Genomic DNA, 26071 nt, shown 5'->3' with positions numbered 1-26071 from the left:
TATCGTTTTTTATGGGGCTGTAACAAGCAAATTGGTTATTATGATTCAATTTTCCCTGTCTGCAAAACAGACTTAAAATTAGATACCTGATTTAGAGAAGAGTTAGAGGATTAAAAGGGTAAAATTTCATGAGAGACTTTGAAAAAGACTGTAGTAAAAAGGCTATAATAAAAACATCCTGTGCTGAAATTAACAAACATTTTTAAATGGAAAAAGAATGGGGAAAAGCCACAACAAAAGTCTTAGTATTTCCAATTGGTATTTCCTTTCAGTGTCTTTTCAGTTTTTCATGCCATGATATGTTGTCGGTATCCAGAAAGTAGAAAAGATTGTAAAACCCTGATTCTCATTATATAGCGTATGAATATTTTTTCTTTCTCATTTTTAATGTAAACTATTAATTTTAGATCCATGGATTTGCATAGTTAACTTGGTTTTCCCTGGCATTGCTTGTGCTATATAAGTTTATTTTGAAGATAATATGTTCCCTAATAAAATGTTGTTAGCAGCTTCCATTATGTCTTGTTATTTAAGCTTAAATTACCTGGATCATCTTGGTAACTGGTGATTTTTAGCTTAATCTGGAGACATCTGAACTTGTGGAGCTTTGACAGGCTGGATCAGTTCTACTTAAAGTTTCTTCATCAATGGCAAGCACCATTTCAGTGTTTGTATTTTTTCAGTCCTCGCTATGGTTGTCAGATACTCTGATAAATGGCCTTGCATACGCTTACAACACTCCATACATTTTTATGAGGACATCAGAGCTTTATGACCTTGAAGCTACATCTTCTCAACTGTGAAATAAGAAGCATCTGAAGGAGTACCTGGTGGTTCTGAAGAAACTACAGGTGGTCTCCCTGTGAATGACAAGACAGAAAGGCTAGTCTTCTGTTTCGAGATTGGAGAGGCAAAAATCTTTCTGCAGAGTTTCTTCAATGTGTCTTAGAAAAGCGATTCAAGTTCTTTAATTTTCCTGAATGGAAACATCTCTGAGTTTTGGGGAAGTTCAGGTCCTTGTTTATCACACTTACTTGACAAAGAGATTAGTTTCCATAAGTGTTTAAAATTAGTGCCTTTAATGTAACAAACAAAAGCATCCACCTTGGTAGCAGGATACTACCTTCCCATGTTGTTTGGTAGCTCAGTCTTCACAGCATTTCTAGGAATAATGCAATGCTTTACAAATTTATCAAAATGATCAGCTTACAATGTTGTTACTAAATGCATCTGTAGTACTCAGTGTAATAAAGCTGCAGCATGATTAAAGCAAATCTCACTTTGTGTTCTGCAGTATCAATTTTAAAAGAGAGTATGAGGGGGTTTTTTTGTTTGTTTGTTTTTCTTTTTCCCCTAGCTGTTACAAATGGCTCAATTGCCTAAGTTTTTAATTTTATGCTCATGAACAGTAAATTGGCTTAATTTTCTATTTGGAAGGAAAATCAAGAGGGGGTTGCTTTGTTACTTTTTCTCTTTCCCTTTAAAAAATGTCTGAGAGTCTGTAGCATATTTTTGGCAGAGTGCACTGTGAGTAATATTACCATGTGTTCTGGATTTTGACACAACTTTACCTCCTGGTTTGTGGCCATCTCTGAAATAAGGTCACCCAAACTCTAACATCTAAAAGACAGTGTAATTTTCAGAGCAGGATTTATTCAGCTATCCAACTCTTTATCATAGAACCATAAAATGCTAGGGATTGGAAGGGACCTCAAAAGATCATCTAGTCCAACCCCCCTGCTGGAGCAGGAACACCCAGATGAGGCTGCTTTGAATGAAGGGCACTCATCCATCTTAGCTCTCAGTGACTCAGTTTCCTATGATCTTGCTGTAGTTAAAATGGAGAGGATAAAGCCTCTCAATCTCACTCTTCCTGAAAGGGAGGTTAACTTTCCTTGTAGTATTTTTTTCTTAATCTCAAATGATTTTTCAGTTGTCACTTGTTTTGTGATATACAGTGCACTAGATGTTGAAAGTCACTGGGAGTGAGTCTCCATGCAGCAGCCAGATTGTGAAGGAGGAGGACTAGGTGACACTGGTGGGACTAGAGACATGGGTTTTGCTTGTAGTCCTGTTGACACTTTGAGCTCAGGCAAATCAATGCTACTTGGCACCTCACTTCTCCATCTCTAGTTTGTAAAAATTGGGTGGACAGTACTTCACTGCAAAATGCTTTGTGATGAGTGCGTGGAAATCCCAGGTGAAAGCTTTTATTTAGGTATTTTTTTTTTATGTCCGGATAGGCAGCACTTCATGCCCATTTCTACCTGTACTGTGATGTACTGATGATGTGATTTCTCAAGGAGTGGAACGAAGGTGAAACAAGTGGATCCTCTGCATGTGGGATCCCTGTGGGTGGTGGGAAGCTACTGGAGACCCCACTGGTGGTGTTTCCATGCTGCCTTTGCTGTACCCCTACCTGGTGAGGAGGACTTGCTGGAAGGTGGATTTTCCCCCCACCCCCAGCACTCCTTTCAGGAAGAATGATTTCATCAGGGTCAGGGCTCAGCTGGATACTTCAATTCACAATGGGGTGAATACCTCACCAGAAGATTGTAGTACCAGTGCTAGGAGTGACCAAAAAGGGGAAAGTAAATATTTTTACTAAATGTTCAATTTTTGCTAAAAGATAAAAAAACAATTCCATTTTGCTTCAAAGCTTTGCTGGTTTTTGTGGGCTTTCTGATAAGTGGAAAGGATGCGTTTGGGTGGGGTTTTGTTTAATTTTTTTCCAATTTGAAAATTATAGGAATCAAATTCTGCCATTTGTGAAGTAGTTTTACAGTGAAAATAGTCAGTCAGCATTGATTATTTGTATTGTGTAAGGTTCTTGTTTTTGACTACAGCAGAAAAAATACTTAACATTGTGTGTCTCTAGGCTAAGTCCAGACTGAAAGACCTTTCTCAAATACTGTGGTCTTGATCACGCTCTCTGAAATCAGTAGATGAGCCATTTGTGTAATTGGACCTTAAGATAGATGGTGAAGAAACTGAGAAAGATGTGTGAAGAAGCTGTCTCACAGCTAAAGCAGCACCTGGTATCTGGGTGGGAATAGGACAAAGTGGTACTGTGATTGAGCCCTGCTTTCTCCAGGCAAGATCTGAGGGGTATCCAGTGGTTCCCAGAATTTAGGCACTTTTCTTTTTTTTTTTTCTGAAGGGGCCCTCAATGTCTATATCAACTTCAAGCTAAACCGCAGTTCATGCCTTCTTGTTGGGCACACCCATTATCAACAATGGTTTGTTTTAACAGTCTAGACAATGCTGGTGTCATGATGAGAAACAAACGCTTAGCTATGTGTGTGATAGTATATGCCATTGAGAAAAAACACTTGGGTTTATTCCAGTAAATCTCTGAATCAAGGGATATTGCAGCAATGATTATTCCACATTAAGAAAAAAATTACATGGGCTGCTCTGTTTTTGAAAACTTACACATTTTTTCCTCTATTAAATTGCTTCCTGGTGATGGAAATGTCTGGGATTTTTTTTTTTTTTTCTACTGAATCTACTTTCCTTTAGCCTGCACACCCCTGAGGTAATTAGTGTAGGTTAAAATTTACATAACTGACTTTGGGGTTTTGCAAATAGGAAAGATGGAAATTTATTCAAGGTGGTGAATAATTCATTTTAAAGCAAGTTTCCTGGTTTTTTTAATCATGTAGAAAATGTATTACAGACTCATAGAGATTTTCTGAATAGGACCTTAAGCATTGAATTTTTGATATTTTTTATTTCTTAGTGTAGGTAAAGAAATATTAACTATGACTCATTGCACTTTTCCTGTTCAATAAGATTTGAATAAACTTAACAAATTTATTAGGTAAATGATAGAGCTTTTTAAAAAATATCATGACACACTGTGACAAATGTTTTGCAAGGATCCAGAAGAAATAGTTTTAAATCATATTCTCATTGCCACTTCAGAGGCAGAGAGATGGAAAACAGTGTAGTTCATACAGAGAACCCTGGCTCATATTTTCTTTTGAATATTCATTATTTAATTAAGATTAGGATGATAAACAAGGGGATTGGATAGCTATGGGTGTCTGGTAATATAATTTTTTTTTTTTTTTTTTTTTTGGAGTCTCTGCTTCTGGCTCACTGTAAGCCTGGACTGGTAATGTCTGAATGTTGTAATATTATGGCTATTTGATATTTTACATGAAGTGAGTTTTCTATTTCCTATTATTTCTTAATCCAAGTGCCCACCTCATAATCACTGTCCCAGGTATCACCAAGAGATGGACCCAGGAGATAACTATTAACAGATCCCACCCTCTGCCTTCCGCACTTAAGCTTTAATTGCCTCAGCCCAAAAGTTTAAACCCCCTCCCATCTGCCACTGAAAGGCTGATGTCTTTTAGTTAGCAGTTTTTATCATTGAACTTTCTCAGGGACTTTGAGCTCTGTTGCTGGACACTCTCCTCAATGCACCAGCTGAGTGGAGGAGCAGAGTGGCTCCTGTGCCTCACAGGGGTGATGAACACCACTTCTTGACCCTTGTTGCTCCTGGGACTGGTCCCCTACGCATGCAGAGAATGTTCCTATGGGGCAGCCAGGGGGGAACAACCTGGCCTTTCTCCTGGTGCATTCCCCAGTGGCCGCAGCTCTCACTGGACTGGGGGAAGTGGCACAAAGTGAGGTCTGATCACCCTAACCAGAAAGCTGCCAGCTGTGCTGGAGCAGAACCGGGACCAGAGCCAGCTCCCAGCCCTTCCTGGGGAAGTGGTGTAGGTGGGAAGAAGCTCGGTGTCAGCATTTGTGGAGGTGGGACTGAAATGGGTCCTGGTCCCTGCTCCAGGGAGCTTCAGCCAAAAGCTCTCCAGGAGCAGGGGGGCTTCATTCCCACTTGGTTCCCAACGGAGGAGCAGTGGTAAAGGGAGCATTGCCCAAGACACAACTGCCATGTGGTGAGCTGGAAGGTCTTGCTCTGGGCTAGTTTGGCCATGTCACCTTTATAATCATATCTGTGTGATGCTTGACCAAGGCTTGGAGGATTTAGTGCATCTATCTGAGGCTCTCTGCTGGGACTTCCAGCAAATCATACTGTATTTTAAGGCAACACTGTTTTAATTTTACAGAGTTCAGAAATTTATGTTACAAGCTACTCACACAGGCTCTTGTAGCATGTTTTTGTAGTCTGTTTTTATGCTCTGACAATTTTAATTTTGGAAATAAGCAGGCTGCTTTGCCTTAGTCTTCAACAGAGATTCCTAAACTTTCTTGAGAACAGCCAGGAATTTGTCAAAAAAATCAGAGATTTGGAAGAGAGGAGAGACTTCAACAGCCAGATACGGAGCCTCCGATGGGGAGTTTTTCCTCATTGACTTTCTTCTGACTTCATTGTCTTCTTACCAAAATATTTCTTTGACTTTGGGGCTCGATGAGAGCAGAAATGGAACATAATTTTACACTGTTTAGAAGACAGTATAGGGTATACTTTGAAATATATTGGTCGTGTTGTATGCACATTTTATATCAGTCTCAGGGAGACCAGTAGAAGATCCAGGCATCAGAAATACTCTTCAATATTCAGCAAGGTATCTGAACAGTGCAGGTCAGGGAGAAGAATTTTGTTTTCCTGAGTCTACAGCCTTCAGCAGGGTTACTGTTTTCAGGTTTCACACAGAGGACACAGTCCAAAGGGTGTGGATGCTAACTTCTTCAGCTTGCTGTGCAAGAGTGAAATAACTTCAGACCCTTCAGCTTCATGCTGGAGAGCTGTAGAATGATGGGGAAGAGGACTGCTCATGTGAGTTAGCCTCCTACCTGTTGCAACCTCCAAAAATGCCAGTCCCATTTACCGAACATTTAAAAACAGTTGTGGGGAGACAAGTCATCAAGATTTTGAGAAGATTTAAAATGGGCCAAGTTGTGGGGTCTCTGGTGGTCTATGCGTAACTGTTTTGTATGTCATATTTCTTTTATTTGTACAAACATACTTATACATGCATATACATATGTATGCATATATATGACTGTGGCAGGTGTTATAAAAATAAGAACTGTCAGGCACTACCATGCACAAATATACATTGTACTGATCAAGCTTTTAAAACAAAATCAGAACTCACTTTCCCTTGGAAATAATGAAGTAAATATGGAAAAATATATGGAAAAGCAGTTATGGAAAAAAAAAAACCACAACAGAATAAAGTAATGATGGTTGGAATTCCTAATTGCTCCTGAAAACCTTCAACCAGAAAACCTAAGGCAAACCTTCAGAAAAATTGCATATTTATGGCTTTTATTTCCATGTTCTTTCTGTACATTTGGAAAGAAACTTTTTTTCTTTTTCTTTCCCTCCATTTTCCCTTTGGCATGTGGGACTAAAAGCACCACAAGGAAGTCTCTCACCACAGGAAACAGAAGTTGCAAACCAGGATTCATGAACTCTTTCAAAGGTATGTTAGATAAGGGCTACTTTGTACTTCAATCTAATGTGCTTTCCTTCCAGAGATCTTTCAGTGCTTTACAGACATTAATGAATGGAACTTCTCCCAAACAAAGGACCTCAGGCCTAGAAATATTAAGCCTGTGCTTTTGAAAGAGGCCTCTGTTTTGGATATTTCAGTTTTCAGATACCCAGCCTGAGCTGTAATTTTTAAGTGCTACACACAATGCACTTTAAAAGGCGACCAAATGGCTTCTCCCAGTGCCCTTCATTCCTGCTTTGGTATTACTCTTAGAGAGCAAAGGAAATATGAATTGGGGTAATATTTTTGTGATCAAGCTATACATGACCTTCAGATAAATGCATACATCAAATTAACTGTGAAGAAATTAATAAAAGAAAAAAATAACCCTCTTGGATACAGCCAGGGAAGCTATGTTCTGCTGTGACAGCTGATGAGCACAAAAGAGGCCTGGCTTCACTGAATAAAATATTCTCTTGAATCTAATACCCAGCAAAAGGAGGAAAATGAGAAAAATGGTGCAACCCAAAAAGAGATCATATGTGGTTATTTAAATGTTTGATGTTCAGTAATGAAAACTGTTTACCTTCATAATTGTGTATTAGGAGCTAATAAAGGCAATAGATACAGTAGTTTAAAAGTAATAAAATAAACAACAAAGTGTATTTAATTTTAAATTGAATTGCAAGCAAATGGGTGTCCTAATGAACTCCTGTGTCAATGCAGCTCTAACCAAATTAAGTGAAATAATTTCCATCATGAGAAGCTAAATAAGTACGAAGTTCCAAACAGACCATTCTTCTCAAGGAGAGAAGTTAACTTCTCAGTTGTTTCAGCTCTACCAATTAGCTAGTGCCATTCAAGAACCATGTTCTGTCTCTTCCACTTAGGATAACTGGACCCCTGTTGACTTGACTGCAGCTCAAGGATAAAATTTCAAAGGTGGTTGAGCCCATGCTTCTTGTATTTGGTCCTGAGCACTGGCATCTTGTGTTTAGTTCTCATTGGCTCTGGCTTGGGCAAAATTCCCATGTACGTCACTGGGACTTGTGTCTATGCAGACTATCCTGCATCCACCATCAAAAACAGCTCTTGCAAAGCAAAAAAGGTGGGTTGTGATTGCAGGAGACCCCTTTCTAAAGGGAAGAGAAGGATCAATATGCAGTGCTGCCTTGCTGGGGCCAAGGTTAAAGGTATAAAAAAATTACTGCCCTGGTTAAAATCTCAAACCATTTAGGTTTAATGCCGGGCATTTACATGATGCAATTCTACTGGTAGAGGAATCTGGAAGACAGTTTAACTCTGCACCAGTGGTAATTTTAATGATGTAAATGTATGTCTGTTTATGTATATGTATATTTCTTAAAAAAAAAAAAGGCAGTAGGCAAGGTCTGAGAAGGAACTTGGGGATGGGACTTGGAGATGGGACCATCTGTTTTGAAAGAGGAGAATTTTAACTATGTGGCACCTAGGTAGCACATGTGTGTGAATCTGGGATGTTTAGCAGGATTACAGAGTCTCTAATTCTCTTGATAAAGAACCATGTTAATTCTAAAATGCACTGGCATCACATAGCATGCAAAAGAGGAAAGAGGAATGAAGACACTGGAGTTGAATTTTCCAAAAGCAAGTAAGAAAACACTGAAGGAATGCTCCAGAAGTATAATACAGGGAAATGTTGTTGTTGTTCTTGATTTTTTTTTGTTTTGAACACTAAATTTTAGTATTTTCTTTCGTGGCTAAAGGCTTAACTGAATACACAGCTTGGTGACCTAAGAGTGCCTGTTCTCTGCCTGTGTTGTACATGTCCATGCTAATCCTGAATTGCCACTGTACCTGATGCAGTGATTTCTCCTTGGCTCCATATGACTCCTCTCTGTACACTGCAGGCAGGTCCCTTGACCTCCAGGGTGGCATGTGGCTGGCCCTCACCCACCACCAGCCTCCTCAGCCTCCAGCTCCTGAGAGTCACCATGTCTTTCTCTGAGCTCTGCTGCCTGTCCTGGCTCTACCTGCAAGTGTGGCTGGTACACCACCAGTGCTGGTGTGCCCAATTGGTCCTCCTCAGCCTTTTAAAGTGGGTCATGGAAGCAAGAGCTGAAGTGTTTCTAACCCAGCAGATCATCTGCAGATATTTTCACTTAGGGCCATTTCTATTGAGATACTGGTGGAGAGTAGGGACAGAGGAATTGCTCAATGTTCTATGTCTGTTTAAAGATGGGATGGGATTGCCACAGCATGCAGCTCTATGGTGCTTATTGATAATAACTTCATTTTGTATTTGCTCCCGCTGTGCTCTAGGAGCAAGGCTTTCTCCACAGGGTACCGTGCCTTTTGTGTATCCTGTGAACTAAGCAGCGCAGCATTGGGTTACCCAGTGCAGGGCTGTTCCTACACTATTTGCTGGTGTTCTGTGATGTTACAAGGATCCCTCTTAAAAAAAATTAAAAAAAAAAACCAAACAGATATATGTATATCTCTTAGCTGATATAATTACCCCCCAAATAACTGCACAAGAAGTTAACAATTGAATGTTAAGGAAGGTTTAATGGTTCATGAACAGCTGAAAATTTGTGTATGCTAATGTCTGTGAGTATATTTATGAATATATGACTTATATAGTTTTTATATATATATATATATCTTAAGGTCTTTTAGGAGATTTATAGAAGAGATAAGATTTTTATACATACATATTTTTAATCTAGTAAGATTTACGTATATAATAAATTTTTTTTTTTGGTCTTTTAAATCAGCCAAATCCCCAAGGAATCAGTGGTTTCTAAAAACCTGTTTCAGCTTATGAAATCTGTCAATTGGTCCACAAATTGTCAACAGAGACAGTGGCTTCGTACTTTAATGTTCTTAACCTAGAACTTGAACAGCAATGCCAGACATAGCTGATTACACATTGGCAACGAAACTTCATGTTCCTTACATCAACCTGTGGCGTGGACTGACAAATATTGGTTATGTTACTGGGGCTGTGACTGCATTTTTCGTATGGTGCTTTTTGAAGTCCAGCCATTTCTCTGCTTTAGCACACTGTTGTTTCTCCTGGGTGCCCTGCAAGGCTTATGATATATTCAAGGAAAACATCAAACTGTGATGTACTTCCAACAACAAATGCTTTCTTTGTCTGGATTGCGTTTCATTTTTTTTCAGTTCTTCTTCTCTCTTCCTTTGCAACTGCTGCAGTGTGGGAAGCCAGACACTGAAGGCAGAGGAGAATGGATATGAAGAAGAAATGGTAGCCAGCTTTGGTAATCTTGCAGATGTGAATACTGGATTAAATGGAGCAGCAGGACCTTGCAGGAAGGTGAGGTTCTCCATGAGTGCTCTTTTCCCTGATGCAGACTACTAAATGACTACATTAATTGCGTTGCCTTTTTTTTTTTATTCGGTCATTGTTTGTCTTTTTGGTTGCATTGCTTTAGAGGGTAGAATTCAGCAGGTTTCAAAATATGCTTTCCAGCAGAAGTAACTATGTGCTTAAAGAGAACGTCTAAAGCTATTAATGATGAATCATTTGGGCATGGCAAGAGTTCTTCAAAACAGTTTGTCAGCGCTGGCCAAGCAAAGTCTTTCAGCAGGAGATGAGACAGCTATGCCACCATGCAAATGAGACAGGCTTGAAATATGATGAATCTTCTATCTCCTTTTCCTACTCGACTGACACTCGCTTTGAGGGAGGTTGTAAATGCAAGAGAGATTGTGGTATAATTCCTCAGACTGGCGTTTCTGCCCCCCAGTCACTATTCGATTATCTTCCAAATTGCTGTGTTTCAGAGAGATAAAGATTTTTTTATGGCTTGCTGACTTGAAACAACCAGAAGAGCCAGAAAAGAGATGGCTAACCGGCCATGCATAGTAATTCCATTGGTAAATGACAAAATCTTTGTTTGTATGACATTTCCAAAATTACTACAGAAGATGAATCTAAAATACAAAATGTCACATTTGGCATGCAAAACTATCACAATATATTTCAGTATAAAATTCATAGAGGCGTTTAATTTAGAATGTGTTTAATAACGAAGTCTGCCTGCATCAGTAATCCTGCCTTGAGGTTTAAAAAGATTGTCTTATTTATTCACATAATGTTAATTTTTTTATATATGATTCAGAAACCAAAATATTAAGGTTAAATCTTCATTGTTAATTAAGATTTTCTAATTAAGCTGAAAATAGTTGTCATTCAGATTAGTTGTTAAGTATGGTTTGTGTCGAGAAACAAAAGAAGTTTAACAAATTCAACTGTTTATTTAACTGCTTAATTTAATTCTGGAAGCTTTCTATCTATATGGAAATATGCTATCTCTTCCAAAATAAATCCAAGACAGGATTAAAGAAGAGATTATTAGCTACTGTAGGCTTAAACTGTGAGACTACTAAACCTAGTAGTCAAGGTAGCCATTTGATTCTGAAGTGTGGCATGTGTTTTTATATCCCATTGCATTAAAAGATGACCTACCACTAGTCTTTTCTCAAAATAATGGAAGAAATTGATTCCTTGGGTAAAAATAAATAAATAAATAAAATAATTGCTGATTTGAAGCACTATATAATCAGTTATTGCAGAAGAAGTTCTATCCATTGAAGTCAACACTGGAGCCAAATTGAGACTCCCTGTGATGTGCCTGACCCTGCAGATTGCATTTGGGCAGCACTGAAGTATCCGCTGGTTTAGTGGGACAGACCTAACGCCTTTACTCAGGCAAGACTTATAAGGATTGTACCCCTGTGTCTGTTCCTCTCTGCCAACCTCTGCGATATAAGCTGAACATACAAGGAAATCACCAGAAAGGCATTTCCAATACACCAGCACAGCATTTATTCCATACTAAACATTCTGTAACTCAGACAACATCTTGTCAACAGCAAGCAGCAGATGTTTCCTTTTGTCTGGACTTGGAATAAAGGTGCCCGTAGGGAGTTGTTATTAAATTCTGCTCGTGTTGCACTTCGATTACTATTTTTAAGAGAATCTGATTATATGAAGGTGATAGGATGGTGTGCATGTTACATAGCACTAATAGCTTTGGCAAGGCTAATAACTGGTATAAAACTGCGGCCTGCCCGATCTCTGTGCCTACAGCCTGCTCATCACATCACAAGTTATGCCTGTCTTTCAAAGCATGCTATACTTGTGAAGGTGTTGTTTTCCAGTTAATTCTGCCTTATTACAGCAGACTAATGGCTTCTGGTGTCATACTTCAACAGCTTCACCTTCCCCCAAAGGATGCCGTACATTTTATAGTACTATCTGTATAATTTTTTATCTGTCATCTCTTTGACTTTTGACCTCCCTAATTGCCGATCCTTGGTTAGCAGTAGATAATTGCAGGTTGAGCAAGAAGTGTGTTGCCTGCTTTTTGGTAGTTATTTTCTTGAAGAAATTTGTTCTTGCTAATTGTATGGTTAAAGTCAGCTCGACCCAGGTCAGTAACTCAGAACCTTCTCCCTAGGCTGACTGCTCCAAGATGCCACAGCTGATAGAAATTCATGTCAAATGCCTGAGGGGAGTCAAAGATAAGGTCCCTAAAGGCCACTATACCCTCAAAGTTTCTGTTCTCAGCCGCTTAGGTGGTGGCTCACCGGAGTGGCCCGAACTGAAGGAGCAGCCTCAGGCCAGGACAACACTGCCTGTTAGTCACGATGGAAACTTCTATGACACTGAAATCTACTTTGGACAAAGTATCCAGACAGTAAGCAACACTTCTTAAATATGCTGTCTTTGCTTTGAAAGTTAAAACACATCCGCTCTTTCTCCTTCAGGCTTATATATTTAATGCATTCCATCATGTTCATAATTTATTTAATAATTTAAGGTGCAATTTAGGAAGGTGCAATTTTTTTTCCCCTAGGTTAACCCTCATCACTCACTCTAAAAGTGCCAAATATACACTACATCTTATAGTGTTGTCAGCTAATTTTAAATTCTACTTTTATTCTCTCTTATCTATGCAGCTTGTCAGCTATGTAATTTGATTTCTGTAAAGTAGCTTTAGAATAATAAATGAACGTGTGGGTGTATATAAACACATGAATGCCCAAATCCTTCTGTGAGTTTTTAGCTCTATTGACCCCCATTTGCCAAAAAAGCAGCATTTGGATTATTTTGGAAGGAACCCAAACACTTGAGGCTCTATTCTGTCTTTTGCAACTGAGGCACACATATTTTCCTGCCTAAGCATGCTGTGCGTGGCAGGATTGTTGTGTGTCAGTTGCTCACTGTTGTAGCTAATGCCTAGTGCTGGTTGAAACATTGGTCTCAGATAAACTCTCTGGCGCATGAAAGCTTCTTTATGGTTTGAAAAACAACCCCCACCTCTCTCAGTGTGTTTTTTTTTGTGTGTGTGTGTGTGTGTGTTATGAGACTTTGGTAGAATGAGGAGAGCCTTTTATGTTTTCTGTCATTTATTTTGCAGTATGAGCTGAACAGTAGATTTTTTCTCCTACCCCTCTATAGATGCAGAACAGACAGTTCCTATCCCAAAGAGCTTTTAGATAAACCAACTTTTATGTATGGCACTGATGCTTTCAGTCATCAGCAGATAGATCATTTCAGCTATTGGGTCCTGCTAAGTCACATGTTCTGCTTTTTAATTGTTCATCATCTCTAATGGATAATGGACAAAGTCTGTAAATCCAGCTGTTGGTATGAAAAGAATCATGTATGTAGAGAGGGAAATAGTGAATGTGACTGTCACATGATGTTAAAAAAAATACACATATCTGTCAGAAATCACTGAGCTGAGATTCCTCCCCAGGCAGTACTCATGTATCCTGCTTACTGCCTTGAAGACAAAGTACTGTCTTCTCGGGCTTCATTGGAAGGAGAAGACTACAGGCAGTACGACTGAACAACTCTGGCATGCCCTGCTTCTTGTTTTCAGCATCCTGTTTCTCCTGGGTCTTGCCTGCTCCTTTTGCTCCTGCCCAGGGAATGTCTTCCATTCAAAACTGCATGTCTCTGTTATCACTACTAAGCAAGAGCTAATTCAGAGTGACCTGTCTCTTGTTCAGCTGCCCCTCGACGCAAAATAACTCCTGACATGCGTTTGTGAGGAATACGTGCGAAGTCCATATACTTGTCTTTCTGTTAGTCTCTACTGACTTGTGTGGAATACTCAGTAATTGCTTAGAGGTGGCTATTACGCTTCATCCAAAGGTCTGAAAGAAATGCTTGGTAGGTTTACCATTTTTCCAGAGTTTGCTTTAAAATCCATTTTGAGTCTCATAGAGGATATTTAATAAGCATCTTCACCAAACTTCATTTTTGGTTTACTGAACCAGGGTGCAGGACTCGGACAAGTCCACTTAAAATGCAGGACCAGGAGAAGCTGGATTAAATGTCCCTCTGATGATTCCCTGTCTACATTTCTGTATAGCTGGCAATAAAATCTTAACGGCGTAGTTTTAGAGAAGCTCCTTTGCCAGTTCATTTTGAAGATGTAATTGTTATACCGTGCATGATTCTTTCTGTTCTTCCACCTTGGTATTGGCCATAGCCTTCAGGTATGTTTCAAAAGAAACCCTGAGGATCTGTGCTGAGATGGGGCAGATTTTAGGCTTCAGGCTGTTAGCATCTACCACAAAACTTAGTGTCAGTAGTGAGGTCTTAGTGGTGAGCTCCAGATGAGCATCTGAATACATTATCATAAACAGCACTGCTGCTCTGGGATATAATACGGGGGGGAAATACAAGTGCTCACACATGAAGAATAGGCTTTTGTTTTCATTGGCTAGAATAATGATAGGAGTTCAGTGTAAACATGGTGAAAATGAAGACATGCATGCTTGATATTGAAAGGAAGCTTAGTTTTAACTAATATATTAGAGAAATTGTTCCAGAACACTACATCCTTCCAAAAATAATAACCCTGTCATGTCGGCAAAGTTGGTGTCAGCATGGGTTACCTGCTGCGTACAGAAAGTGCTGGTCATGTAAGTAGAACTGCCTCAGGGCTAGTCTGACTTGTGCACCCGACCTTTCAAAAATGTTTTTTGTTCATTAATCAATGTTCTTTACCCCAACTTGCCAGCTTCCCTTCTTTCCCCTCCTTCACTGTCCTTCTTTTGAGTTCGTCAACTTACCTTCCCCAGTAACCTCTGATTGCGTATTAGACCATGGCTCCTAATTCTTCCAGTCGAATTTTATTTGGCTTTCAGTAAGGCCAGACAGTCACACGAGTAATTTTTTTTCCTTATATTATGCTGTACAAAACATGTATGAATGCTTTGGATTGGGATAAAATGCAACTGGTGTTTCAAATGACTCTTTACAATTTTAAGAATAGCAACTTAACAGGATGGTCTAAAGGGAACATTTCAAGGATGTTTTCATATCTTTATGCAAAGGGATTTTAGACTTAGATGGGTTAATGCTGTCTGGTCTAGGTGAAGCAAGAGCTATTTTGAAGCTTCTCCTATATTATAACATGAACTGAAGGTGAACTCAAGCTGAGATTCAAAAAATGCAGTAGGTTAACTCAGGCAGTAAAGAAGCTTTGTTCTTAAACTTTCGATATACTCTTGCACTGCCTGATTTTTCTCAGGCGTGGAGTGAAAGTTGGGTACGGAGAGGATAGGAAAGGAGATTAAATGTTTACTGTTCACATTGTAAGGCAGTTACTGCAATTAGATTATCTTTGGCAGTGCTGGCACAGATCTGACGGCATCATCTTTACACTAGACCACTAGACCAAGGATTTTACTAGTATGATTTCCTTATTGCTGTCTCATGGTGGCTAAGATTCTACTTCTGCTATAGATAAGACCTAAGTAGCCAGTAAACATTTTTCTTTCATGGTGTATTTAAGGTAGTACCCTATTACTCCGTAGTGCCCATGAGCCAATGTTAATAAGTCCAGATTACATTTTTCAGCTTAATGATGACTTGAACACAAATGAGTTGCAGTGTGTGAAAGTTCAATTTTGCTCAGAAGAAGTGTGTGGGGTTTTTTTCAGTCTGCTTTTCTTAAGCTAGTTCAGTAAACATTTAAACAGTTGTATGAAAAAAATTAATAAAACAAATCCTCACTTTTCAGGGTCAAAATATTCGTTGGCTTCAAAGGAATAAGAATTGAAGAGTGGCTAAAATATTTCTCTTTTTAAAAAATGTTTTCAGCTATGATTTCAATTTTCAGGACCAAAATATTTTGTTGCATATCGCAAGTTACACCTACTAAGCAAAAGGACCTTTAAGGAAGATGTTCCTATTTCAAGTATTTGCAACACATTTTAAACATTTCTGGAATGCTTTTCCAGAGAAAATAGTGCCTGCTAGGAAGCAAATTTTGTTCAGAAGGGAAGGTTCAGACAGGAAATTTTCAGCTAGGTGAAGAGCACTGTAAGCCAATGAGACTTCCTGCAACTGACATTCAAAATAACATTCATTAAACCGTGCAGTCACCTGGGATGTCAGTCCAGCACTGTGGTGGAAAAGTATGGACAATCAAGTCAGTGTTGGGGTCCTCGAGCTGCTTTCTAACCCCTGTCCTACTGCACCCATTCTACATCGGTCCTTATTCTGTGCCAGCCTTCCAAGATCAGCACTTCAGCAAAAAAAAGTGTGAGCTCCAGAAATATGTGAGCGTTGGCATTATGCATTTTCCCCAACATACCTGGAACTTGGGATAGTACTAAATCAGTTCGTATGCATATAAAGCCCCAGTTGCTGACAGAACAGTTCTCAAATCTGTAGATTTTTAAAGAGTATATCAACCAGTTAATATTTATGTATCAGTGTGGCAAGGTACTAGCAATATTATAACAGTAGCTGGGTACCATTTTGTTTTACTTGAGGGAAATTCAATATGAATAAAACAGCAACTTTTCAAACATGACATTTAATCCACACGTGTAAATCATACCAGGAGATCTATTATTCATTATTAAAAGGGCACCATATTTTTATTACACTGAAAATGAAACACAAATGCTGTGAAAAATTTAGTGCCTTTTCCTGAAGTTTCAAGACACTTATCATGCAGTCATCTAGTAGGGGCTGGCACTCATTTTAAAATACAGCTACAAAATTAATAAATTTGAACTCTTTTGCTTGGAAAAAGATGACATTCTATTTCACTGAATGAGGTGGATTTATTTTTTATTTAAGGTTTCCTAAATACTTAAGATGGCAAAGTACTTTGATAATGTTCACATTTGGAATTAGATATATAATGAATACAGTTCATATCTTTGTTGTTATTAGTCATTGCTAGCATTTTCTTCCCCGAAGTGCATTTGAAAACTACATATATCAGAAACTGATTAACATGACCTAAGGTATTAATTCTTAAAATATGATGAAACAAACAGTTTCAAGGACCTTATTTTCTGTATGTCAGCAGCTAAGGACTGCCATGCTTTTAGTAATTGCAAAACAAGGTATCATTAGGAAAAGTAGAGCACAAACTTCCCCCGCCTTATTTTGGTTTTGAGTGAAATGCTGGCATAGAAGAAGAACATTTAGCTCTAGGACACTTTATAGGACATAACATAAGAGTTTGATACACTATAAAAAAAGATAGGAAGTAATAATGCTTGGTAGTGCCAGAGGACTTTCAAAATGAGAGCCACTTAAATTTTCCCTGGATGCAATTATTTGTAGTTGGGATGATAAGGTGTTATGTGAACCTTTTGGTAAATGCAAGAACTAAGCTCAGAGAGATGCCTGCATTTATTCAAAGACTGCAGATTTGACTCTTTTCCTCTTCCTTTTCCTTTTTTTTTTTTTTTTTTTTTTTTTTACAACAGGAACACATAGTTATTATTGCTTGGTATTTTTGAGTTTGTTTGGGGTTTTGATCTTCGATTGCTATTCACTAAATGTCTTTTTGCAACAGCTCCTTGAAATGCGTGTTTTCAGAGCGAGTCTGTTCTGGTGGTGTCACACCCCTGTGCTGCCCTGGGGACAGACAGACAGTCCTCTGCAACCTGCTGCCAGCAGCCCTGGGACTGGGTGCTGCTTACACCATGGGCCCAAGGTTGCCAGGCTACTCAGGGTGACTGCTAGCTCTTCCATAGTGCTCTTGTCCCCAAACAGCTGTGAGTCTTCCTTCTTGCTGTGGGCCCAGCAGCAAGTGTCATGTGGAACCTGCCTTGCCCCAGTGCTCTGCGGTGCATGAATCCTGTTCCATCCATGAGCTACAGCCAGGTGGTTTCTCTGGAGACCTTTACTGCCCATATGCTTTGCTTTCCCAATGCAGAAAGCTCCTTTTCCAGCCCTGTCTGAAGACTTAAAGGAATTCATGAAGCCGGGTATGCTGACATTACAAAGCTTTTGCATATTAGAATCTGTTATGTCTACTGTACTTAGCATTATGCAATTGATTTACATATGCAAAAGGCCACTACTTATCCCCGGTTTTGTTTTTGACGGTGGAAGAGTTGTTGGAAACATCTATTGGGCTGTACCACATGTGACCTTTCATCTTAGACCAATACATACTGCCCCAAGACCGCAGAAATGTGACCTACGTTGTAATGCATCATATCTAACTATTGTAAGGTATGCAGTCTGTGTTGGGAAATCTAGCAGACATATGTTAAAAATCAGGAGTGTTTAGGGACAGACTTCTATTTGGATGCCTCCACAGCCTATTCCCTATCTAATGGGAAATTATATCTTTATGACAGCTTGACATGAGCCATTGTATACAAAAGTTGTTCAAAAGTCATATATTATCTGGGATAGACCAGCGGGAAAGTAGAATGCAGCAGCTCCTGCCTGTATCCTTAGCTTCAAGTAAACTCCAAACAATAGAAGACATGAAGAGCAAAGTAAATGCCTGCCCCAACAGAAAATGCTGTGAGTGGAAAAATGGAGCAATTCCGTGACTCACCAGCTGAAAGCCTGGAAGTGTGAGAGGGGGTTTAACCCGTGTTTTGGTCCATACCTACCAGTTGTGGAAGGCAGTGAAACACTCTCAGGAGAAACCTTTTTTTTTTTTTCCTTAAAATATTTGGTTTTGAAGCATTTCATGTTTTGAGTAGTTAGCTGTGAACTCAGGATGAGCAGGTTAGTTGCAAAGCTGTACTACAGAAATGGGAAGAGTATGCCACAAAAGAAAAAAAAAAAAAAGTGATCCTGTTTAAACCTGCAATTTTTAAGCAGAGCACACAAGGAAAAGGGGATTTGTTATCAGGAATCAATCTTCCTGTTTCTTTGCTGATGTTAGTTGAGACCCTGGAAAGAGAGCAGAGCTTGACCAGATCTGGACCATCCAGGAAAAGCTGCAGGAGTGTGAACTCTGCATTGGCACAGCTTCCCTCATGAAGGGAATGTTGCTGCATCCCCAGATGGACCAACACTTGAAGAGGAAGGGGATGCTGTTCTGTGTGAAATGTGATGGGGAATTCAGAAGAGCATCAGGAGAGAGAGCTGAGATGGAGCAGCTGGTGGAGCAAAAATGAGAGGAAAGCTGCCTGTTCCTGCATGGGAGCCATAGACAGGCAGAGCGGCACTGCTGTGTGACTCAGCCCTGTGCGCTGAACAAGCCACGTCTTCATGAGACTCCTTGGCTCCAAGTGGTTTCTGAGCAAAAGAACGTGTCCTCTTGACACAAAAGAAATAAACTCTGCTGTTTCATGTCGGTGGCCTACATTATCCCAGGAAAGTCATGCTCTGACTCTGCTGGAATCAATCTCAGGAATAAATGAGACGGGAGTGGCAGGAGAAGGAACCGGGGTTCCTGCCTTCCTTTTGCAAAGACAATTTATTCCCTCGCAAGATGAGGTCAGAATCTGCCCAGGCCAGCGGTATATCACCAGAAAAACTCAGGGAGGCTAGTACTGGCTGTACCATACATTACTACTCCCTGCTGGTCAAAGAACAGAAAAGAATTAGCAGCAGATGTGCCAGGACGATTAGCAACAGATGCAGAGGCTAAAGCTCACAGAATACAAACATTATTCCCCTGTATATGTGAAGATAAAAGGCCAGATTCTGGTCCTCTGGTGTAAGGTAGTCATGCCGCATATGATGCTGCTGGAGTTAACTATGCGCTGAGTTATCTCTCCCAGAGGAAAGGGAGGTGGTGGGGAACCAGTGCTGCTCTGGTGGCACGGGAGAGGGCAGGAGGTGCTTCTATTGGGATGTTCGGTGCGGTGCTGGGAAGATGCTGGGTTGCTTTGGTGCGATGATACATGAAAAATCCTGCTCCCTGCCTCCCCTGTAGGACTGAGAGGTGTGAATAAATTGCCTGCTTGTAGACATTGTTGTTCTGGGCTCTGTGCATCTCATCCACAATCCCGAGCTCTCACACTGTGCCACACCATGACCACTTCCCATCTGTACTCCCCCACAATCAGAGAAGTTGGGATACTGGGTCACAGGAAAGATGGTGGTGCTGCATAAAGGCTGAAGAATATCTGCGAGCTGCAGGGAGAGGAGTCAGGAAGTTGTTTGACCCTATGTCAGACTTGAAAGGTCTGTTCCTTTTCCCCATATATATATATATATATATATGGGGAAATGAATGATAGCACACTGCACAGTCCTCCTTGGATTCATGTGTTATTTTGTATTCAGATACCTGTTCACAGAAAGGCAGCAATGGAAAGCTGGGGAAGTAAGTTTCTAGATACTCCAGGACATTCTGATGATAGATAGGACTTTTGGAAAAACCTAATAACATGATATTTTATTTTTATCTCAGTCCATGTTTCTATTCCCTCCCCTCTGGCCTTTTATAAATTTCAAAGTTACATAAACACTTCCCAAGAATGCCCTTCCTTCTGCCTCTATGCTGGTCTTGTACATAACCAGGGAGGGCTTGAAATCTAGTTGTGAAAGCTCCATCTTATTTTGGAAATCACAGCCTCATCTCCAGCACTATTCATTTTACATAGTGAAGTATTTTTTTATTTGTTAATGCAATAGTTTGATGGGAGCAGCTTCCTATTTTAAAGGTTTTCTACACGTTTTATACCAGTGAGGTTCATTTGCCATAATATTTGTAATCAGAAATGATGAGTTATCAATTTATATGGTGTTTTGCAAAATTCTTCTATATAATAGGTAAACATTGAATTGCCTTTACATGTTCTGATTCACTTTAATTCATTTGAGTTGTACATGTTTAGTGGTCAAATGTTTATGTTGTATGAATTCAGTAATGTAATATTTGTCCTTTTAATTCTAATTTCAAGGCATTTGAAGGTGCAAAAGAGAGAAGCAAAGGTGTATTTCTCTCTGACAGTGTTAAAGCCCAGAAGTAATTCAGACAAAACCCTCCAAATCTGCATACTGGATATGTTTATTGAAATATTCAAATAGAATTCATTGTCTCTCTAGAGTAAATGATTTCTTTGCTGAAATTATGGTGGCATATGGGGAAGTAAGATATATTACAATAAAACTGATATAAAACAGTTGAATTTGGAAATAGTGACAAGAGATAATTTTAGTTCACTATGATTTAATTCAATTAAATGCAATACTGTTAACTGCAGACTAAGAAGAATTACTTGTGCCTGTGCAGGCACACAATAGTATTATTTATTCTCCGCAGCATCTCTTTTTGCAGTAGAAATTACACTAGGAAAATGTGGGCACTGGATGCTGTCATTGCACTGTAAAAGGCCTTATACTTCACAGACCTCAATGGAGATTTTAGCCAAGCAAGGAGAAACATTGATCTAAGATGTTAGAGAGCAGACCCATTAGAACTCAGAAAACTGTTTTTATGTAGTATTCTCTCTTTGAGCATCAACAGTGTTGGTACAAGCTTCTGGGCTAAATTATTAAATGGTGCCTCAAATGAAGTTTCCACCAGCAGTGAAAATATAGCTATTTATTTTTTCTTGAGAAACAAAGCAGTCCATCAAAACAGACTGGTCAGTTTGAGCTGGCTGTTCCTTTCCCATCCCAGGCAATGCCCTGAGCCAGGCAGCGGTCTCTTCAGATGTATCTTCTCCCACAGCTCCAGAAATCACCGCTTCCCATTTCCTCGCAGGGCCCTGGGTCTCTGATGAGTGAGCAGTTGCTGATTCTCCTCCTTCTGTAACTACCTGAGCTGTTCCCTGCCCTGTACCTGAGCATGACAGCCCAAGCCCACAGAGGTATTGCAGACACTTGAGGACCGTGGATTTCAATTGGAGCTACGTGCCTAAATAAATGCCTCTGTGCATCTCTGCCTACAGGTTGTGCTGGCCGTGCCCCAAATCCCTGCTCTCAGGCTGGCTGCCTAGGAGAAGGCTAATGAAGGGCAACTGGCAGAGCACTGAGCTCCCTCCCAGGGCTGTTTGACCCTGCAGCTGTGGGGCAGTGGGCTGTGATGGGGATGTGCGTTCAATGTGAATGGTGGGAAGAGGTTTAGCATGGGCTGTTGAGGGGACCTGCCTCCTTTTTGAAACTCTACTGCTTCAGTTTGGCTGTCCCTTCCTAAACAGCAGTTCCTCTGTATAAATCATGCTCCTGGCAGCAGTCAGGATGGAAACAAAAGCCCACAGGTGCTTGTGTGAATGCTTGGCATGCTGGCATAGAGTAACAGGCAGAGACTCGGCCAGGGTTTTTGTATGGATTCAGTAGAAAGAGATTTTTTTTATTGGTAAGTATCTTTTATTTGACTTTGTATGTGAGACGTGACACTGCCCTACCTGGCTCAGACACGCAGTGTTCATGTGTGAGGGCTCCCAGAATGAATCTTACAGTCTCAGGCCTTGTAGGACACAAATGTGTGACAAAATCCTTATCTTTCTTCTTGTGTGTTTTGTCATTTCATGGTTGGAACATGGCGTGGCTTAAACGTGCAGGTCCTGTAAGCAAAAAGGGATTCTTCCAGCCCCAAGAGTGATTTTGCAGTCTAGGTCCAGAATGGGAGCTTGTAACAAATGAAGAATAACTGCAAGCGGGAAACAAAGAAATGAATTTTTAATATAATTACACTTACACCAATTGATTGACCACTGCCTTTTTGTAGGCAGGCTGGCAGAATAGAGTGTATTGCAAAGTTATTTTAAAGGAAAGAATAAGTCTGGGAAACAAGGGAGAAACTGAAAGGGATGTTGTAATATGGCAGTGATTTCAGCTGCTTGTGCTTTGGGATTGTTCAATAATGCAGACAATTGTCTTTGATCATAGTCTTGTAACCACCACCTTTAATTTGTAGCGTAGAGGTTGCTATCTAGCACCCAGCTAGCCAAATGAAATGTATGGCTTGATTAAGGATCTCTTTTGTCTGTAATTTGTGCCTAATGTTTTTAGCTTTCCCACGGGCTGTTATAGAAAATGGTAAATCTGGTTTAAATGAAACCTGATACTGTTAATGGTTTAATAGCAGCTGCCACAGGGTTATGGCATTTTTCAACAGATGCTTCTGTTTCATTTTAAGCCTACACTAAGTCTTAGAATATATTTACATGATTAATATAAAGTACACCTACAAAATAATGACAATATTTATAGTTTTAAAATATTTCCTTAAATTCTGTCCTCTCTCTTGCCGTTATCTAATATGTCATTTGAAACAGGAAGTCATATTATTAAAATAACAATTTATATTCACCTCTTCAAAAAAATTATAGAATGCAGCACAACTATGAACATGTATTGGTGCGAATAATCCCTTAGCTGCTTCAGAAAAGAGAGAGAGAAAACTTGGCTATACTTGAGTTGTGCTTATTATCTTGCCAACTCTTCAATCAGGAGTATAAAAAAGAAGTGCTTGCATCTAAGAATATCAGTCAAGAAAGAGTTTCATTGAGGTGTGTACTTATGTGCAGAAATATTTGAAGCAGTAAAGATTTGTGGCTGGTTGTCAGCTCCAGCATGTTGTCTGATTGAGGAAATTCCCACTAATTTAAAAAGACTTTGGCTTTTCAGGATTTTAATAGTGGGTGACCAATTTGTATGGGAGTCTTCTATTTGGAAGTCTTATTCTGGGTTTCAGAAAGTACTTAAATATGAGAAGAAACTTAAACTTACTTAAACATGAGAAGAAACTTCTTCACAGTGAGGGTGACAACATTGGAACAGGCTGCCCAGGGAGGCTGTGGAGTCTCCTTCTCTGGAGACATTCAAAACCCGCTTGGACACATTCCTGTGTAACCTCATCTAGGTGTTCCTGCTCCGGCAGGGGGATTGGACTAGATGATCTTTTGAGGTCCCTTCCAATCCCTAACATTCTGTGATTCTGTAAGTACTGACAGTATATCCTACAGGACATTCTGAGTTGAAGGATACACTCGAATATTGTGACCTTCTACGATTGTGGCCAGTTCACAGGGAAGAGAGGAGAAAAGGCTCCTCTTTCTCTACTTTAGCTGAAAGGTAAGGTAAGGCTGAGCAGAGTCTCAGCCAAGAAAATATACCATAACAGCATTTGCTGCTATGAACTTTGAGGACTGAAGTGGGAACAATAAAAGGTGGAAAACATTCAAATAACAGAGCAATATCTCTATTAGAGAAGCATCCAGGGTAGTTTATTTAAGAGATTAGGCAGTCGCAGTTCTCTATAATCCAGGATAATGTGTAGGAGCAGTGGTGAAGCAGATATTTTGTTGTGTGGGAGGTGTAGCTGATGTATTTGTTCTCCTTGTCCCCAGGTGACTTTCCTTCAGAGCTGTCAGCCAGGATATGATTGTAGTCAACTTTCATGTTCTAGCTTTTGTTTGAGTTTTGTTTTGTTTGTCCTTTTGAATGCATTAGAGCTGTTTAACAGGACCCAGATCAACCCCCACATTAATTAAAGAAGACAGTTAAAATTGTGGTGTAGGACTAGCTTGCTTTCTGGCCTGCTTCCTTCTCTACCCTCTTCTTCATGACCTTGCATTGCTTCACACAGCAAACCTTACAGAGGGATTTACATAAATTCATTACTTCAGGGTGTTTCTTCACCCCCAATTTTCAAGTCTCTGCCGTGGGAACACAATTGCTACAGGGCCCTAAGGCATTGGTAACCCTCTTCCACAGCTCCAAGCTGCTCAGAAGAATATCTCTAGCTACCTTATTTAAAGTATAAACAGTATTTGCCAGTCTTTGGTATGCTGAGAGTTTACTATCTCAAAATCCTTTTTGACCCTACCTGGAGGTTCACATACTTTGCAAGAAGAGTTTCCATGCTTCAATTTGAAGGAGGGAAGGCTATTTTATACCAATAAAATTGCCAGAACTGCGTAGAGAAGAGTTGAGAGTGAGGAACAAGCTTGCAAATGTTCTCACTGGGTATTTGGATGAACTCTCCGAAGTTGCTGCAAGAAGAACCCAGTGGTGAATCTCAGTAAACACTCACAGGGACACCTCAGATTCCCAAGATGGCTTGTAACTCTGTCTTAAAGTTTTATAGTGGCAATGATTTTCCACCACTGACAGATAAAGACAGAAAATGAACACTTTCAAAAAGCTAAGACAGAAAAAAATCGTAACATTAGCATTAAGAAAAAAACAACAGCATTTTCTGTCAGAGTGGAAGATTCTTCAAATACATGATTTGATGGAAAGAGAAGAGTTGTTAATTGTTTTAGCATGCAAAATTGGTTAAAAAGTATGAAGTTTGTAGACCTTTATGTGATAAAAGGCAAGTGGCTTCCTTGTGATGTTTTTATAGCTAATAAATCTCTTTTCCTCCTTTATTAGGTTCTACCACCTAGAAAAGCTGTGAAGCCAGGCATGGTCTTCCTCTTTGAGCTCTTCCTTCTTCGTGGGGCCTATACATGGATTGATCGAGAAGTGGGATGGGGAGCTTTTCCCTTGTGTGACAATAATTTCAGTGCTTTGGAGGGAAAATTTAAATGTCCGTTCCTCAGAGGCCATTATGACTCCAAAATTGACCGATTCAAAAAAATTGAAAATTTCATTTCTCAAGATCTGGATAATTGGTTATGCAATCTCTACTTTCAGGTTTGTATTTTGAAAAATTAGACCTGTTGGTTTAGACATGTTCCTCAGAACAGATTCTACTTGTCTTCTGCCAGCCTTAAAATCAATACCATCTTTCCCAAAAGCAGTTTACCAGCCTACCCAGAAGGTATAAATAGGAAGTGAAAATCATATGCACCTCCAACTTTTATGTGAAATTAGTATGGGTTTTTACAGCCAAATTTTAGGATTATTTCAAACATCAAAATATTGTTTGGGTGAGTAATTGGATCAAAAAAATAGATCAAAAGTTGAAATTCTGATTTTGAGCCTGCCACTAGCACATGCTAGTTTCCTCCACAGTTTTAGTGAATCTCAGAGGTGCTTTTGCATGTCTACAAAACAAAATCAAATTGTTTATGATATTGTTGCATTTATACATCTGGGATCCTCAGCTAGAGAACAAGGCTCTGTTGTGGTAGGAACCTTGCTTTTGGATAGTTTTCAGACATAATTCAAATGTGACATTTTTTTGTATGTCTTTGGTGAAAATGACCCCTTCGATGGAAGCTTGGTTCTGGACTTGCAAATTCAATGTGTAATTATAACCGAGATACATTCCCTCATTCAGAATCTTAACAAGACCTCAAACTTATACTTCTTTTATAGTCATGTCTGGCTCAGGAAAAAACACTTACCAAAATACATTAATTCTGAAAGCATCTTAATTCTAACATGTGAGTTTACTTAATAGAAAGGGTAGTTATTAATTTTCTTTTAGTGATGAATTTCAGGCAATTTTTTTTTTTTTTTTTTTTTGGGGGTGGGGTGGGTCATGAAGAGT

The 26071-nt window shown here is 39.6% G+C and overlaps 1 protein-coding gene across 1 annotated transcript in view; it reads left to right on the top strand.

The window, feature by feature from the left end:
- The window catches only part of LOC136097754 (uncharacterized), a 190710-nt gene that overhangs the window by 57680 nt on the left and 106959 nt on the right, over positions 1-26071 (top strand). Inside the window, exons 10-13 of the mRNA XM_071805503.1 lie at positions 4602-4876; positions 9585-9738; positions 11888-12127; positions 25006-25269. Of these exons, the coding sequence (XP_071661604.1) occupies positions 4602-4876; positions 9585-9738; positions 11888-12127; positions 25006-25269 (933 nt within the window). The remainder of the gene's footprint in view (positions 1-4601; positions 4877-9584; positions 9739-11887; positions 12128-25005; positions 25270-26071) is intronic.

This window comes from Patagioenas fasciata, chromosome 2 (genome assembly GCF_037038585.1).
Source record: "Patagioenas fasciata isolate bPatFas1 chromosome 2, bPatFas1.hap1, whole genome shotgun sequence".
Lineage (NCBI taxonomy): Eukaryota > Metazoa > Chordata > Aves > Columbiformes > Columbidae > Patagioenas > Patagioenas fasciata.
Note: the sequence above shows the minus strand (reverse complement) of the source record. Positions and strands in the feature narration are given on the sequence as shown.